At 41.1% G+C, this 16,116-nt stretch overlaps 1 protein-coding gene across 2 annotated transcripts in view; it reads left to right on the top strand.

The window, feature by feature from the left end:
• Positions 1-142: 142 nt before the first annotated feature.
• ctnnal1 (catenin (cadherin-associated protein), alpha-like 1) overlaps positions 143-16,116 on the top strand; it is a 47,657-nt gene continuing 31,683 nt past the window's right edge. The window contains exons 1-2 of one of the 2 annotated variants that reach the window (XM_069176239.1): positions 441-526; positions 7,662-7,708. Coding sequence is in view for 1 of the 2 variants with exons in the window: in XM_069176238.1 (XP_069032339.1) it covers positions 431-526 (96 nt within the window). In the remaining variant the exon portion in view is untranslated. Of the gene's footprint in view, positions 527-7,661; positions 7,709-16,116 lie in introns of both variants that reach the window. The other variant, XM_069176238.1, reaches the window with a different exon arrangement.

Genomic DNA, 16,116 nt, shown 5'->3' with positions numbered 1-16,116 from the left:
GAATAACTGTGTTGTGTAAAACCGTAAACTCCACTTAAGCAGCCAGCAGTGAAAAGTGTGTGTGCGTGTGTGTGTGCGTGCGTGCGCGTGTGTGTGTGTGTGGGGGGGGGGGGGGGGGGGAATGGTTGTGGTTGCCCACAGTGGTGTGCTGCAGTCCGTTCCCTGCCGGAGTTGAGTAAACTACATGGACATTAGCGGGCGCAGCGCAGCGGCACAACCACCGAGCCAGAGTGGATTAAAACAGAGTGCGTGCATGGAAAGCCACTCGATAAACGACCGCGTAACTAAGTAAAAAAAAAAAAAAAAAAAAAAATCCCCGGTGTGTAATCGCAAGTCCGCCACACCAGTTTGCAGCCAAGGAAAGGCTGTTGGTAAACTCAGTAGCGCCGTGCATTGTGTGTGTCAGGCAGGCAGGGAGAGCTCGGCGGGAATGGCTTCATCTCCGTGCGGCAACAGTAACTTTGATTCCGGTCTGGAAATCAAAACCCGCTCGGTCGAGCAGACGCTTATTCCTTTAGTTTCGCAGGTGAGTAACCCGTCAACGTCAAACAACACGTTACGTTGTCTTTTCTGAACCCCTCGCACTAATGGCTTACAGCTGCACATTTGGCTCCACTAATTCTTGTGTTTACCTGTTTGTGTACTGCATGTTTCCTGCTCGTGCTGCGTTCAAAGCCTATCCACGTGGGAAGAAAGGACTGAGATGTTGTGACATTGTAACTATAGTGTCATATCCATGATAAGAAAGCATTGCAGCTCCGTTTCAGTCGACTAGTTACAAGTTGCGCGCAGCAAAGTCTTAAGAAGATAGGTAATCAAAACTTTGAGCCTGTGAAACATCCACAGGGATAAAACTAAAACTGAAGACAGATTTTGTTGTTGTTGGGGAGAAGTTGGTTGGCTGCAGGATTACATAACAGGCTACACTGCACTGTAAACGGGGGAAGTAAAACTATTACCAATGATCAGCCGTGACAAAGACGATCAAATTATTGTGATATCAATTTTTCTGAGATCATCCAAAACCCTGCTGGATGTCCTCAGACTCCATTGAGAGAGCACTGCTCAAAAGTTTTCCCAGAAGTTGTGTGCCAGTCTTGAGCTGTATACTGTGACTCCCTCCTCTCTAATTGGGCCACTTTGAGGCACGTGCTTTGTTTTTCAATAAACAGTAGAAGAGGAAGATGAAAGACCCACTTAATGCCACTGCACTCTTTCAACAACTCCTCACTTGCACACTGAGAACAGTAGTCCCAGCTTTAAAAGCATGGAGCTTAGGTCAAGGAGTTAATGAATCTTTTTAGTGCGACTAAGTGGGCTACAAACTCCAAACTGTTTTGTAATGAGTTTTTAAAACAATAATGTCATTTTCAGGTCGTTTCTAAATTTAGCAGATTATTAATTTTGTAAAGCTTTTCCTTTCAGCCCAACCATTTTCCACTGCTGTTTCCTGCAAGTCACAGAGACCGGGAACTTCCCTGAGTAGGGAAGTGACCACCCGTCTTATTCCCTTGTTGTGCAGGACGCTGAAAGGGCAGCCAGAGACCTGTAAATGTTTTGTTGTTTTCACTGACAGACAGTGGAAGAGAGAGGCACCTCACTGTTAGGTTAACAGAGTGTGGATAATACCACGTTGGCAGGGAGGGGGCATGATACTGACCTCCCCCTGTGCGCACTGACAACCTGCTTCCTCCCTCTCTTAGCACAGGCTCATTTGGAAGATATAAGGTCATCCTGCACTGAATGGATATGGGTTAGTTATCAGCAAAGGACATCTGTTCGGGAGGGGTGTATAAGTGTGTGTGTGTGTGTGTGTGTGTGTGTGTGTGTGTGTGTGTGTGTGTGTGTGTGTGTGCGTGCGTGCGTGCGTGTGTGTGCTTTTAAAAGCTGTACATTTTAGATCAAGCAGATTTTCAGTCATTCATAAGTACACCAAAAAGAACGTTTTAAAATGTGCTCATCAAACATGAGAAATCCAGGTTAAATCCAGGTGAGGTTATACCTACTTGCTGTAATATTGCGCAAAAGCTTGCAGTAAATCTGCTGTACTCTGCGTTATCTTAATAGTATTTACTCTGCAGCAAACTAATGGTGCATTCCTGCCTGTTGAGAAAGACAGGCTGGGCTCCGGTCTATAGAGTAGAAGAATGTTCTGTATAGTGTAAAGGCATTCAGCATATTACAGTCTACTGTTTGAATAGTGGGCCTCAAGGACAATGTTTCCTAATTTTCTTTCTTTCTTTTTTTCCTCGGTGTGAGGCATGTCCCCATAGCAACAGAGCTCTGCAATGCTGAAAGAAACCCCTCTTCCAAGGACCGTCAACTCCGTGTGTAATGTCTTTGTTATTGTTGTTGCAATGTCATATGGGCAATGCACTCAGTCGCTGCTGAGCGTCCGGTACAGCGGTTTCACCTGCTGTGAGTGTTATTCATCACGTATGGTTACACTCAAATTCTGATCAGATCAAATATGCCCAAAACATATTGTTAAAGCTGAAACAACTAGTCGATCAACAGGAACTGCAACAAACTTTAAGATGCTACAACGCGCTCTGGGATCTTTTGATCGGTATTTTCTTTCCTTTTTGTTGATGATTGATGAGATTAAATGATTAATTGCTTTACTGAGCAAAGAGTAGGTAGATTAATTAATAATACAAATAATTTCAGTCCTGACTGCGTCATAAAAACCTGATTGCCCACGTACCTCACGTTGATTTGAAGTGATAATGATATTTGAGTTATTTAATAGTTACGTAAATGCTCATAAAGAGGTGTTGTAGCTTCCTGTCTTACAGGATTTATATTTATATAATTTATATATAATATATATTATATATATTTTTATATATTTATATATACATGATTTATATATCACAGGACGATGAAGAAACATAGTTGCTTTTTGTTGTTTGCATTGCATTAACAGAACAACCTGAGCCCAATCACTCGCGTTGTTAGTGTGTTTTGGCATGTGCAGAGAATCAAAACAGCAATATGTATGACAATGGTTAATAAAAAGACGGCTGCTTCACCCAGCTGTGTTAACACAGTTACCACCATAACGTGTGTAAGATAACTTGATTAGGATGATGCGGATGTGTATGTCCTACCTGGGATGTGTCATTTTTGAGAATCAGTATTGCCTTCCATAGGTTTTAATTGAATTGTGATAGTTAATGGTAACACACTGACTGTATGGGCTGTGTCATGTTGCTTTTCTTCTTCCGGAGCCTATATGTCTTTCTGTGTGTATGCGTGTGTACAGGTCATTAGATAACTATCAAAGAGGAAATGAAAAAGCAGTGTCGGTGAGAAAAGCTGCTGTTTGATAAGGAATCACGATGTGCGCTATACCCTTCTTTTATTATGTATCTCCTCTCATCTCTTCCCCTCGCTGTGTCTTGCTATGACGTTGATATCTTCAGACCTCAGTTATCAGCTTCACTCCCACCAGGGTGTAATTATAGGCCTGGGAGACTCCCGGCCTCGCACTGCACTACAGATGCACACACACTAAATAGATACATGCACGTTGTCCCACCCACATCTTTTCATTCCTGTATGTTCACCTGTCATACTGATTATTTGTGTATGCATTTATCTTTTTGACAGTGGGTCTGAATGTCAACTTCATTCCCATAATGTTACAGCTGCTCTGAGACACCAATGTGCTTTACTTCACCTTCACCAATAGCTTGCAATGAGGGGCATGGTAAGGCTAATGAATTACTCTGGTGGTGGTCAAAAATGTAATGGACATCACACAGGGAGAAGGGAAACTGAGCGAACATGTCTGCTGTTGTGTCTGTCCTACCTGTGTGTAGCCAGCTGGAAAGATATTAGCAATAATCTGGCAGCATTTTCCTTGAGATCTGATTCCTGTTTTGATGTGGTGATTAGTAAAGTAACAGTTCTGTTCCTGGACTTTTATAATTGAAGTGTGTTTTCCTGTTAAAAACACTGCTGCCTGTTCTGGCTGCGGACATGGTGGTCCTCACTGATGAGGTGTAAAGGTGTTGTTTTGAGGCAAAGATGTGTGGGAACGAATCGGACTTTGATCAGATCGGTCCACCTTCAAATGCTCGTGACAACCCCGGCCTTGTGATTACAAAGCTCTGCCGTCGCCATCATTTTTCCTCAGGACTAAGCCGTGAGTTTCTCAAAAGAGTTTCTGCTATAATTGGGCTTGGAAAATCTGTTCTCTGTCCAAGTTTGTTAGCATCGACTTTGTCATGCTTCCAGGGGCTCTGTGGTGCTTGCAGTTTTGTCTTCTGATGTTCTTAAGAGCATTTTGGGTGAAAAAAAGCTTTTCTGTGTTCATTTTCCTCATAAACTGGCTTGAAATTGCATATTTATTACCCCAGCAAAGGCTCAGTGGCAGATTTGAGGATGTGATTTCCTCAGAGTATTACCATTTGGCCACATAAATTCCACATTAAACAAAATGCTGACAAAAAAGCGCCCCGTAAACATACTCTTAAATTAACAGCTTTGTAAGCATGGCCATCAGTCAAATTTTCCCCCTTCTCTATGGCCATATTGGAAATGGAGTTTTATTGAGGTACAAGGCACTATTTCCCTTCTTAATGTTCCTGGTCCTGTGGTAAAGTGACATGACAAACGTCCAGGTAGTGAAGCTGTTTTTTATACCCAGACAGAGAGGCATTACTGTTGCCATGAGCCCTAACAGATCTGCTTCCTCCAGCCGAATGATGATAATGAAGATAAATGGCTCCCGGGCATGAAAGTACAATCACATGAGGATTACAGCGCACTGCAAGCGGGCATGCGTGTACATATACACTTATGGAAAGAGGATGAAATAAGCCTTTATTGTGTGTATTAGTATGTGTTGAAGAAGAATTCCTTTGTGGTTTGTGTGTCCTTGTATCTGCATATTTGGTATGCTTGCTCTGGTATGAGTGATTGTTTACTCATGGATGACAGAAAGAAAATAAATCTGTGATGCTGGTGTTGCGGTTTCATGTGTTGTCACCTGCATTTTGTGTTTGTGTTGTGTGAGGCCTTGACCAAAACAACAGTGCGTCTGATAACACATTTTGAGCACAGGTCAGAGCGGCACACCGGGGCCAGCATTTTTCCTGTTATGCCATCATCAGTACAAGATTTTGAAGAATTTCCAATATGTACACCAACAATCTCACTCATTCATTTGGCTTTACAGTATGTATCCCTCCTCTCTTTAAAAGACTGACAGCCCCAGTTCAAACATCAAACAAATGAACCACAGTGAGCCATGACTCACAATATTGTGGTAGTGTTGAATAAATGAGGGTCTGAAGCCAGTTCTTTGTTCAGGTAGTCAACACAGTCAACAACCCTGTTTCATCAAATTGAAATGAGACAAAATTCCACTCGACTCCCCTTCTTTTCTAGTAAAGTGGTTGCATTAGTCAGCTAACTTTGTCGATTTAGAAGATGCAGACGATCTTTTTTGATGATTACACTCACTCCCTGAGACCTCCCACCTTCACTGTCTCTCTCACTGAATCTCTCTTGTGTACACACACACACACACACACACACACACACACACACACACACACTCACACACACACACACACACACACACACACACACACACACACTCACTCACTCACTCACTCACTCACTCACTCACTCACTCACTCACTCACTCACTCACTCACTCACACACTCACACTCACTCACACTCACACTCACATACACGTGCCAGATTTGAATGACCAGTTTTAGGCCCCTTGTCCTCTCTCTTGCTCTCTTCTCACTATTGCTATCAGGGGAGTCATTACACATCACTGTTCTCTTTAAGTGCAGATAAAAGGGTCTGTCTCACATGTCGATCCATTGACCTTTCCTTGGCTAATATACTGCCAGATGAGAAAAAGTGTGTGTGTGTGTGTGTGTGTGTGTGTGTGTGTGTGTGTGTGTGTGTGTGTGTGTGTGTGTGAGAGAGTTTGTGTGCAAGTGATTGCCTGCGTGCACCTGAAACCTCCAAAAAAACCGACCTAAAGGGATCAGTCACAGAGAGAAAACAACAGTGTAAAAAGCTATCTCACCCTCTCCAACTTCAGTTATTTGAAGGCGAAAGCTAATCGCGAAAACTGCTTTTAATTGTCTCAAGGAAAGCCTGTGCCTCCGACCAGAGCGTATTGCTATAGCTGGGAGGCTGATACGGTATTGATTAAACACCCTTCCTCTATCAGAGTCTCTAAGTGGCATTATCTGTGCTCACAGAGTCTTCCATTCTGTGTCAAACAAAATGTTTCAGCAATTTCAAGGACCTGTTCACGAAAAGGTAGGGCCCTAAAGTGGTTTTCAGTCCAGATAGTTTAGTTTAATTTGTTAAGATTTTGTGATATCTCACACTGTTGCTATTGATCTTTTTCAAACGTTATTTTTAATTCTGTTATCACCACAAAACAAATTCAGTTTACCTCAATTCTCTGTTAAAAGTATTCTTCATCCTGCTCAACTTACATATACCCAATGTCAGAGATCCTCCAAGGCCTGTAAAGGCTGTTAGAGGCTTTACATTCTTGTTCAGTATCAAGTGACTGTCTGGCCCATTACCAGCCTGTATTTACAGTATATTCTTGGTTTATGATGATGAGCTAGTGATGAGACGTCTCTTAAGTGTGCGCACACAGGAGGAGATCCCTATCTGTGGGGATACGGTGCTTAATGTAGCGTGGTGTTTGGTGTTGTCCAGCCTCACTGAAGCTCCCTGTGGATTAAAACAGATGCATAAACAAACGCCAGAAGCACAGACTAGGACTTACTTATTCACATGAGTTACTTTGTAAGTTGCTCAGTAGTTTCCCTGCCAGTCCTTCTGTAGCAGGCAACATTTAATAGGATCGCAAAAAGGGATGTTCTGCAAATGTTTTCGAAAGGGCTTCCTCCTCACAGCATTGAAAGCAGGTACAGAGATAAAAAGATGGACAGAAACATGAGGTGTCACGCCACATGTTGTCGTGACAAAGGATTTCAGAGTGAGAGAGTACAGGCCACTTACTGTAATCTTGAGGGCATGCACTCTCCTATTTGTCTTGTAATGTACTGCCAGTAATATCACACAGCATGCCTATATTGTCTCCTGGCCGGACAACCACAGGTAAACACATCACTATTTGGCAGGCAGCTGTCTGTCTCCCGTTGCTTTCCTGTCGGCACTTTCTTGGCTCGGCGTCGTGATAATTCTAGTCCTGAGCACATGACATTGAAGAGGACAGTTGTTCTGACTGTGGGGCTTTTCCTGATATCACATATTCAAAAAAAATTCATAAAATGTTGCACAAAGTCTAATTACTGTGCCATCTTTACATAAAGCAAATTCAAAAAGTGTCTTTTTATTTTTATCTTTGCATCTTCTCTGAAAATATTTCACCACTTTTTCTTACTTATTCTGTCTTATACTTCTTACTTCTTGCAATATGATCAGGCAATCCAATACTTCATAAATACATTTCCTGATCCTCATTATCTTACTTCTACTTGCCTGTCAAAGCATCACTAGATACGAGCTGTATATAAATTCTTGAAGTATAGCCGTCTAAAGATTTTTTTCTTTGAAGGTCACACTAAACAGAAAGATCTGACATTCATCATCCCAAAGCTGTCCAAGTTATCGTGTTTGCTCTTCTCTCCCTCTCCAGAAGCAACATTGCTGACTGTACCACAGAGGAATCCTTCAGTCTGGCTTGTATGTGTTAATTGCTTTCTTCAAGCGTCTTTGAACTTCTCCCCTCTCAATAATGAGTTCTTTTAAAGAGATGAGGTTTGACATCACAGAACAAAGAGAGTGTGAAGGACATTGGGAACGCAGAATACCAAACATTTTCTTATCTTTTTTCATTCTGAATATTTAGAAATGTCATATCTAAAGTTTGCTGCGTCACTCCAAGCTTCTCCCCATTGAATACGTTATAATTATTATTATTATTATATAATGTATATGAAAAATTATCGTTTCTATGCTACTGTTATTCTAAATGTTTTGATTAGTAGTTATCTGTGCGATAGTATCACTTTCAGTGAGTACAACTTTAAGCAGTCAACCTGAGTGCACACCGGATTCCTTCATGTTGCAGGGTGACTGCAGGGTGTTGCAGTGAGGAAGTATCAGTATGTAAGATGCTGTAGCACCTTGTTTGTATGCCTTCCACCCGTCCTGTGTTGCTCTGCCCAATTTCCTGATTTTATTTTCCTGTCACACACCTTACTCTCTCGCTCTTTCGCTGTCTGTCTTAAGCCTTGTGTGTAGTTTCTCCCCATCTCTCTCCACTTAGCCCCCCTGTTTTCTCACTTTTAATCTTAACCTCTCCAGAGAGTCCAGTGTCCCCGTATCACCTCATTCATTATGCAGCCTACTGAAAACTGAGCCAGAGGCTGCAGGTAGTGCACGGAGCTGAAAAGCTCAGCTTTACGATTTCTTTTGGGATCTTTCTCTTTTTCCTCTGTAAACTGAGACATAATCCTCAGCGCTGCACCTATTCTGTAGAACAGTAATGGGAATAGCACGTAACCAGCTGAGCCAGATTTGGCTGTCCCTTTCTTTTGACATAGAATACCCCAAAGTGATCGAGATGGAGGTATTCTTACCATCTTTTGTGTGACCGTCACATATCTGCAGGCGAAATGTTGTTAGAAGCCAACACAGTGTTGAAAGCACATTTGTAAGGAGATAGGATCTTGAACATTGTGAAAAGACTTTGCACCAAGAATAGGACAATATCGTTTTAACTTCATACTGATAAGATTACACAGAGGAGGTGATTCTCTGAATAAATCGGGGGTTTGTTTTCACATACTTTGCAGGAGGGAGCTGTATTTAAAGTTGCCAGACTTTCACGGGCTGTTTTAAAGTTGGGTATATTGTTTGTAGCATGGCAACTGTGAAAGGAAGGAAAGACGGAGCATTGTTGATTGTCCCTTATATTAGATAGATTATTTGCATTGCATTTTCTGCCTTCAAAGCGGGTGAAATGTAAATATAAAGACAGTTATTAAGAAAAAGTTGATCAACGTCAGATTCAGCCTATCACAGATGTATTTGTCCTTTGGTTCAACTCCGATCAATAACCTGAAAATATCTGATACCTCCCAGCCCTATTAGCATGGGGAGGGTGTTCTCATCTTGTCACTGTTTCTGGATGCCTGGAGCCAGTGGGTGACAGCTGGGGGCCAGCCAGCTGGGAAACACATCCCACTGTGCACGTGTGTACTTGATGACACATACTCACAGTGTCAACACCTATAAATAAGTTAAAGTCACTCATGCTCTATAAATAAAGTTCTGGATATTTCATTGGGTCTGTTTGTCATCTGAACAGCTTAAATGAGCTTTTGAGGTGCTGATAATGTGAAAACTTTACTTGTGTTTGAATGTGAGAGTAGCTTATTGAGATGAACTGAGTGTTTACTATGGGTGGGACCTCATTTTTGTGGACGAGGTTTCAGCTACTGGCTCAAATAAATGTTTTTTGAGGTTTATACAGCGTCTTCATAGAACTCCAACCACTTAAAGACATGGGTATGTGTCATGTAGTGAAAGCCCAGTCCCTAAGCTCCCTATGAATGTGTTAGAGAGAGTCTGTGTCACAACATAGGCCATTATGCAGTCTGAAGTCAGGGGGGCTGCATTCCTTCAAGGGCTCATGTTTCGCGTTCCACACAATGCCTACCGGTGTGTGTGTGTGTGTGTGTGTGTGTGTGTGTGTGTGTGTGTGTGTGTGTGTGTGTGTGTGTGTGTGTGTGTGTGTGTGTGTGTGTGTGTGTGTGTGTGTGTAGTGTCTGAAATTGTGTCTATGTATTCTTTTACGGAGCATCACAGCTGGGGTCAAAAGTCAAAGTCTCAAAGGGTGAGACGTTTATGCCCTCGACTACGAGCTGGTATGCACGAGTTAGTGCTTTCCCCCCCAAAGACTTGAGCTTTGCCTCAGCTCCGTTCGCTCACCTCTTTCATCAATGAATCACCCTGCTCAGCCACTATCCCTCTGCATTGAGGGTTCTGATGTTTGGAGGGACACACTTCATTGATTTATTAATGCAGTCATTCACTTTTTGAAGTCCCTTTCTTCTCAAATGTCAAACCTTCAAGACCACATTCTTAGATGTGTCTTTTTTTCTTTTTCTGGGTGAGGATTTGTCTTGCTCTGGAGATAGCTTAATGTTTGACTTTTTCTTTCCCACACCTGACATCTTATCTTTCCATCTCCTTCCTTTCATCTGGGAAGAAGTTTTAAAGTCTTCAAAACTGGGAGGGTAAAAACCCTGGAGGCAACTGGAGCTCTCAGACATTTGTTTTTATTTGATTTGATCCTCAATAGGCGATTTAAAAAACAAAGCGCATTTTTCTTTGTCACTTCGCTTCTTCCTTCAACAAAAACAAGCCATATTAGCATGGAGGTGAACCAGTCCCTTTTGTCAGGTGTATTAGGTCAACATCTGGCAAGCAGCCACCGCAGTCATCCTTATTCTTTTTTCCTGCAGAACATGCTATCACTGAGGGAGGCTGTCACAGGGCCTGGTTAAGCCACTTTCACACGCTGTTCACCGCACACTATTATTTGTCCATTACTTGTAATTACCCATCATGATGACTGATGGAATGTTTTCGAGGCTGAGTTGGCAAGCAGTTAGGATTATCCTATTGAGGACTTTATACAATTACCCAGTCATTAAACACGGCTCAGCGTGAGGACGACCTGAGGGGGGCGACTCGCCAGGGGCTCGGTCGTATTGTTTGCACCTCCAGGTTGTTTGGGCAGGCTGTCGCTGTCATAATATGTTGCATCCAAGAAAGTGACTCAAGGACAAATGTTTGAGCAATGGCTGCTGCTTAGTGTGAGTGTGGTCTGCAGTCATTGAGACCATTGTTTTGGATTGTACTTATAGTTTTACCCTAATGTGGTTGGTCGATGATGGCTCTGGAGATATATCCCTTGACAGGTTGCTTCGATTAACAGTTCCAACTATTTGGGGTTTACACAGGTTCTCATCAATCTTTACTGGCAGCCCAAGAGATCCTCTCTGAGATAGTTGAAGAGCAGAAAGAAGAATACAATAGAGGCTCATCAGGAGCTAGAATATGCCTTTTTCATGTGCTTTCATATCAAGTTTCAACAACACAAAAAAATTGTGGTGGGTAACAATTAAGGTTTGAAGCCAGATAGTAAGAACAAACTAGAGGGGTCCAAAGGTTTCAAAGAAAAACATTTGTTACAGCCTGTGTAATTTCTTTACTATTTCCCCTTGTTTCTTCCAAAAGTGTTTTATCTCACAAGGTGAAACTGATTCAAATCAATCAACTTGTTGGAGAAAGATGTTTTCATGGTTGACTTTGTGTAGCTTGTCTGCTCTCCGACCCAATTCAGAATACCAAACACCTTGAGGTTGTAGGGTTGGTCTGTTAATGCGCAACAACACGCTGCGCTAAAATGTTTTTCTTTTCTTTGCTTCTTCAATTATACAATGATATCAATATTCTATGACAGAGCTGCTTGTGTTATTCAGTTAGTGCAATGAAATATGACAATGTGAGGCATCGAGGCAAAGGCCTGAGGCGTTCTGTTTGGTTCTTCCAAACTTTCCCCTTAATGTTGCCAGCAGCTGAATCTCTGATTGAAGACCTCACATATAGATGCCATGAGTGATATTTTTTTGCTGTGGTTTTCTTCCATTATTATAATTCCTTGCCAGATTAAACAGCTACCATATCCTTGTAAAAGACTCACCCAGGGGAAAGCACGAAGCAGATGCCCCTACGAAATAACCTGGTCTTCTATGGAACAAAGAGCACAGTGTAGCCTGGAGAAATCTGTGACTGCATACGGTGTACATTTCCAAATGGGTGGGATCTCATCTACATTGCCCCTGCCGCCTGGGCCAGAGATGTCTTTGATATTGCATTTGATATTGGATGTTTTGCGAAAACTTGCATAGATCAAAGACATCTGTGCTGTCAGGCTGGCAGTTTTGGTTTGAATATGATAGCAGTTAGATGAGCGTAAAAAGACGTAATTCTGTGTCGACGGTATCCAATGTTCTTTCTGACAGTTTTCAGTTTGTTACAAAGTGACATGACTTGCTTCACTCTGGTAGAGACTCTGATGACTCTGAGCTGTTTTCAGTGAAACAGTTTTGAAGGCATTTTACAGTGTTTCAGATCTTTTTGATCCTCGCTTTGGTTATTCACTCCTTCTGAAATATTGGTTATACTTTTAGTTGTCAGAGGTAGTAAACTGCAAGCATTTCCCCAACGTTACAGGTACAGCTCTGTTATCATCACCCACATTTTGCCCATCATTAGCATGCTGGCCGGATTTGCACTAATGAAACACCAAATAAGACATGTTTGATTTATTCATTCATTATTTATTTGACAGAAGAACCTCCCCTGCTTTGAGTTTTGTTCAAAACAAGTACAGAAAATATTGATTTTCACCTACAAACTCTTAGATGATCTTTGGAAATTGAAGTTTTGTTCATTTTATCAAAATTTTATCCAAAGGCAACTGGACTACTTTTAGTTTCTCAAAGAAGTTTCGCCACTAATCCGAAAGGCTTCTTCAGTTCTGATTTGTTCATATGTAAATACGTTTTGATCTGAATCAACACAAGGTCACTTTGACTCCCTAAAAAAAGTCACTCTTTAGTAGCAAAGAATCTATACTCTTCATCCCCTGCTTCATCAAGGATAGGATATTCTCCCAGCCATACTGTAGAGATGCTACAAAATAATTAATCATATTTATGTTTGACCAGCATTGACAATGAGATTTTATCATGAAACTTAGATGATGTTCTATGAGAAAGCTGCTGTACTCATGTTTATACAATAAATGCAAAGCTACAGCCAGCAGCCAATTACAAAAGTTTAGCACACAGACAAGAAGCAGGGGTAAAAGACTGGCTCTGTCCAAAGGTGAAAAAAAAAAAAAAAATCCACCTACTATTGGTTTGAACACTCACTAATTCCCATCTTGTTTGTTTAATCCGTTAAATATCACTGCTCCTGGCCAAGAAATACATAACTTAATTTGAGCAGAACGAGACTAGAATGCTGTTTCCCCCTTCTTCTGATCTTTATGCTAACTGGCTGCTGGCTGTTGCTTCATTTTTACCAAGCAATTAATTTAAAATAGTATTAGTTTAAACAAAAAATCAAACTCTACCGGGTAGTCTACTGGAACATCGACTGGCTGCATGTTCACAGTTTTGGAGAAAGTTAACGGGGTCTTTTAATTGGTGTAGCTTTTAAATCATGCTCATAAAGAGCTTTACCTTTTGATCTATGTGTTTTATTCATAGCGTGGAATAAATTAAATGCAATTTAAAATTCACTGGTGTCCCACCAGCAACTCAACAAGGGTTTATAAAGCAAAACGAGCTATTGAGTCACGACAGGAGTTTGTCATGGTCTGGTGCTCTGCAAACAGTCAAGATCAATTCCCTCTGCTACCTTTCCCTTCTTAGTTAACCTTGGATTGTGGTTAACAGAAAAAAATTGATCCACAGCAATGTTGTGTTTGTCTACCCCCCCAGCAAGGACTACTCATTCAGAGGTCAATCTCACTCTCATTGTCTCATCTCATTTGTCCCATGTGTTACTCTGACTAACTGAAAAAGAGAAATTTTTTGAAAGGTTTTTAGCTAAAGCAGTTTACTGGTTAAGACCCATTTTACTTTGTTTCCTTCATGGTTCCTCTCAGCCATGCCTTTGGCTCTTCTCTTAGCTGTCTACCGTCTTTCCTTATTTAGTGTACATCCTCTGCCATTCTCCCGTCTATCTCTCCATCACAGCTGTCTGTCTGTTTTTCTCCCAGGTTTATCATTCTCTCTTATCAGCTGCTGGTTCCTCTCGGCTTCCTGTACCTCATATCAGTCTGACTGATTACACTGTAGCACTGCTTTGCTTTCAAGAGAGATTACGTGTTTACTGTCAGTGCATGCACTAACAAACCAGGTCACTGGGGTCTCATTTCTATCATAAGTATGTTTTAGTCACACATCTACTGTGACTAAAGATCTATTATTTGTAGACAGCGGTGATGGAGTACCAAGTAGCACACTGCCTTTTCTTTCCTTGAGTGGAAACACTACCCAACTACGGCACACATAGTTAGCGAGTCAACTCAAAAGCCCTGGAGACCAATACTTCTTCATGTGAAACAATCACAAAAATGTAATCTTGAAACCCTGGACCATGTTTCCATCCCTTTATTTGGAAATCTATCTCGGAGAGGTTTCAGAGAGGCTATGAAAACTTGAACCTTGGCAGAGCACCAAGGATCGATGCCAAGCCATAATACCAGGCAATAATTAGGATTATATTTGTCATTTATTTGACAGTAAATGGTCCCTTGGAAAATATGAGCTGAGTTTATTGGTTTGTCTACTGTGTGCCAACCTTGCAATCTATTCTGTTGTTTTGTCTTGGCTTCTCTGCATACAAGTGGGCACAGAGAGCTGATTGACTGTCAGATTGCTGTAATATAGAGCCAATTGCCCTTCACAATCACAGCAGCTGCAAAAGAAGCAACTCAGGACCTCAGAACTTGGACAGATTTAGAGTATGTTTCTTTTTAACATTTGACTTAATCTAACTGGATATGATTCATTTTTCCCTTTTGACAGTGTTTCGAAGGCTGGGCCAAAAAAAACTTTTGAGAGCAATCTGTGATGTGTTGTCAGCATTGTCAGCATTACAAATGTTTTGATTGATATGCTACTTGTTTCATTGCTTTAGAGCTTTGTCCCATAAAACATATCTGCATTTTTTAAATTATTATTATTGTTCAATTCAAGGGGTTCCCTGGTGAGTCAGCTAGTCTAGCCAAGCCTGAGTTTCTTAACACAAAAAAAAAATTATGTTGCGCACTTGCTGTTATGCCGTGGTGCGTCAAAACCTGGAATAGGAGGGAAAGACTATAGTGTCTGACAAGAAACTCTTTAGTGGGAAAGTCATAAAATTTCGCTTTAAACAGAACAGATGACATTTTAGTTTCTGCAGCATAGTCCTGAACCAGAATATTGATTAGAAAGTTGGTTCAGTTTCTCCTTTGGCTTCGATAATATTTTTTTCTGCCATTGAAAAGAGTTGGCATTAAAAGGTCTTTTAGGTATTCCACAATCTGGTGTTTTCTGGTGTATTCCAAAAATATGGAACAATCAACGTCAGACTTTTATATCATTTGTTGTTTAGCAAAGTTCTTGTATGGTTGGTTATGTTGAAGGAACAGTTTGAGATTTTGTGGAATATTCTTATTTGCTTTCTTGCAGAAAGTTACTTAAGATCAAAACCATTATCATATGTGTATATCGTAAGTATGACGCACCAGCAGTCGGTTAGATTAGCATCGCACAAACACTACAAATGGCTAAACAGTTAGCCTGTCAAAAGAAGAAATCTGTCTTCCAAGCATCTCTAAAGCCGTCTAAGTAACATGTTATATCTCATTTGTTTAAAGTTACAATACTTAAACCCCCGCCCTCTCTTTGCTCTCTTTGTCAGCACCTATGGTGAGAAGTAGTAATTGCAGCTGTGTTTTTGGACTTAACAAAGATCCAGACAGTTTCGCCTGTGTGATGTCAGTCATTTGGCAGTTGAAAAGCAAGTTTGAAGAGCGAGCCAGTAGCATGAGCTCCTGTCCCCCTCTCTTGTGGAACAACCACTGCTGAGTGATGGAAAGCATGTCACTAACTGTTCTCCCAGGAATGTCATCATGGCACCCAGCTGGTTCAGTTCATAATAATGCAAATGCAAAATAGTGACTTAACTGACATTTATGGAAGTGAAAATGTTTGAGATAGTTAGCCTACTTTTAAATCTTACAAAACCCAAAGTGTAAACATTTTAATATGCTAAGCTGACCTAATAGGCTGCTGGTTTTAGCTACATATTTACTGTGCAGACCACGGAGCGGTATCCATCTTCTCACTTAACTCTCAACAAGAAGGATAAAAAACATATTTGGCAACATGTTCTGTTAAGACAACAATAAACATTGACGTGTGGACAAATGTTGCTAATTTTGTTAAAGGTGGAAAAAGGAGTTTTTAGAAAAAACAAAAGAAAAAAAAAATTCAGTAGAAAACTCCACGATTGTA

The sequence above is a fragment of the Embiotoca jacksoni genome, unplaced genomic scaffold (genome assembly GCF_022577435.1).
Source record: "Embiotoca jacksoni isolate LCO1_2020_lvr unplaced genomic scaffold, fEmbJac1.0.p SCAF_7, whole genome shotgun sequence".
NCBI classification, from domain to species: Eukaryota; Metazoa; Chordata; class Actinopteri; family Embiotocidae; genus Embiotoca; species Embiotoca jacksoni.
This window is presented reverse-complemented; position numbering and strand designations above follow the sequence as displayed.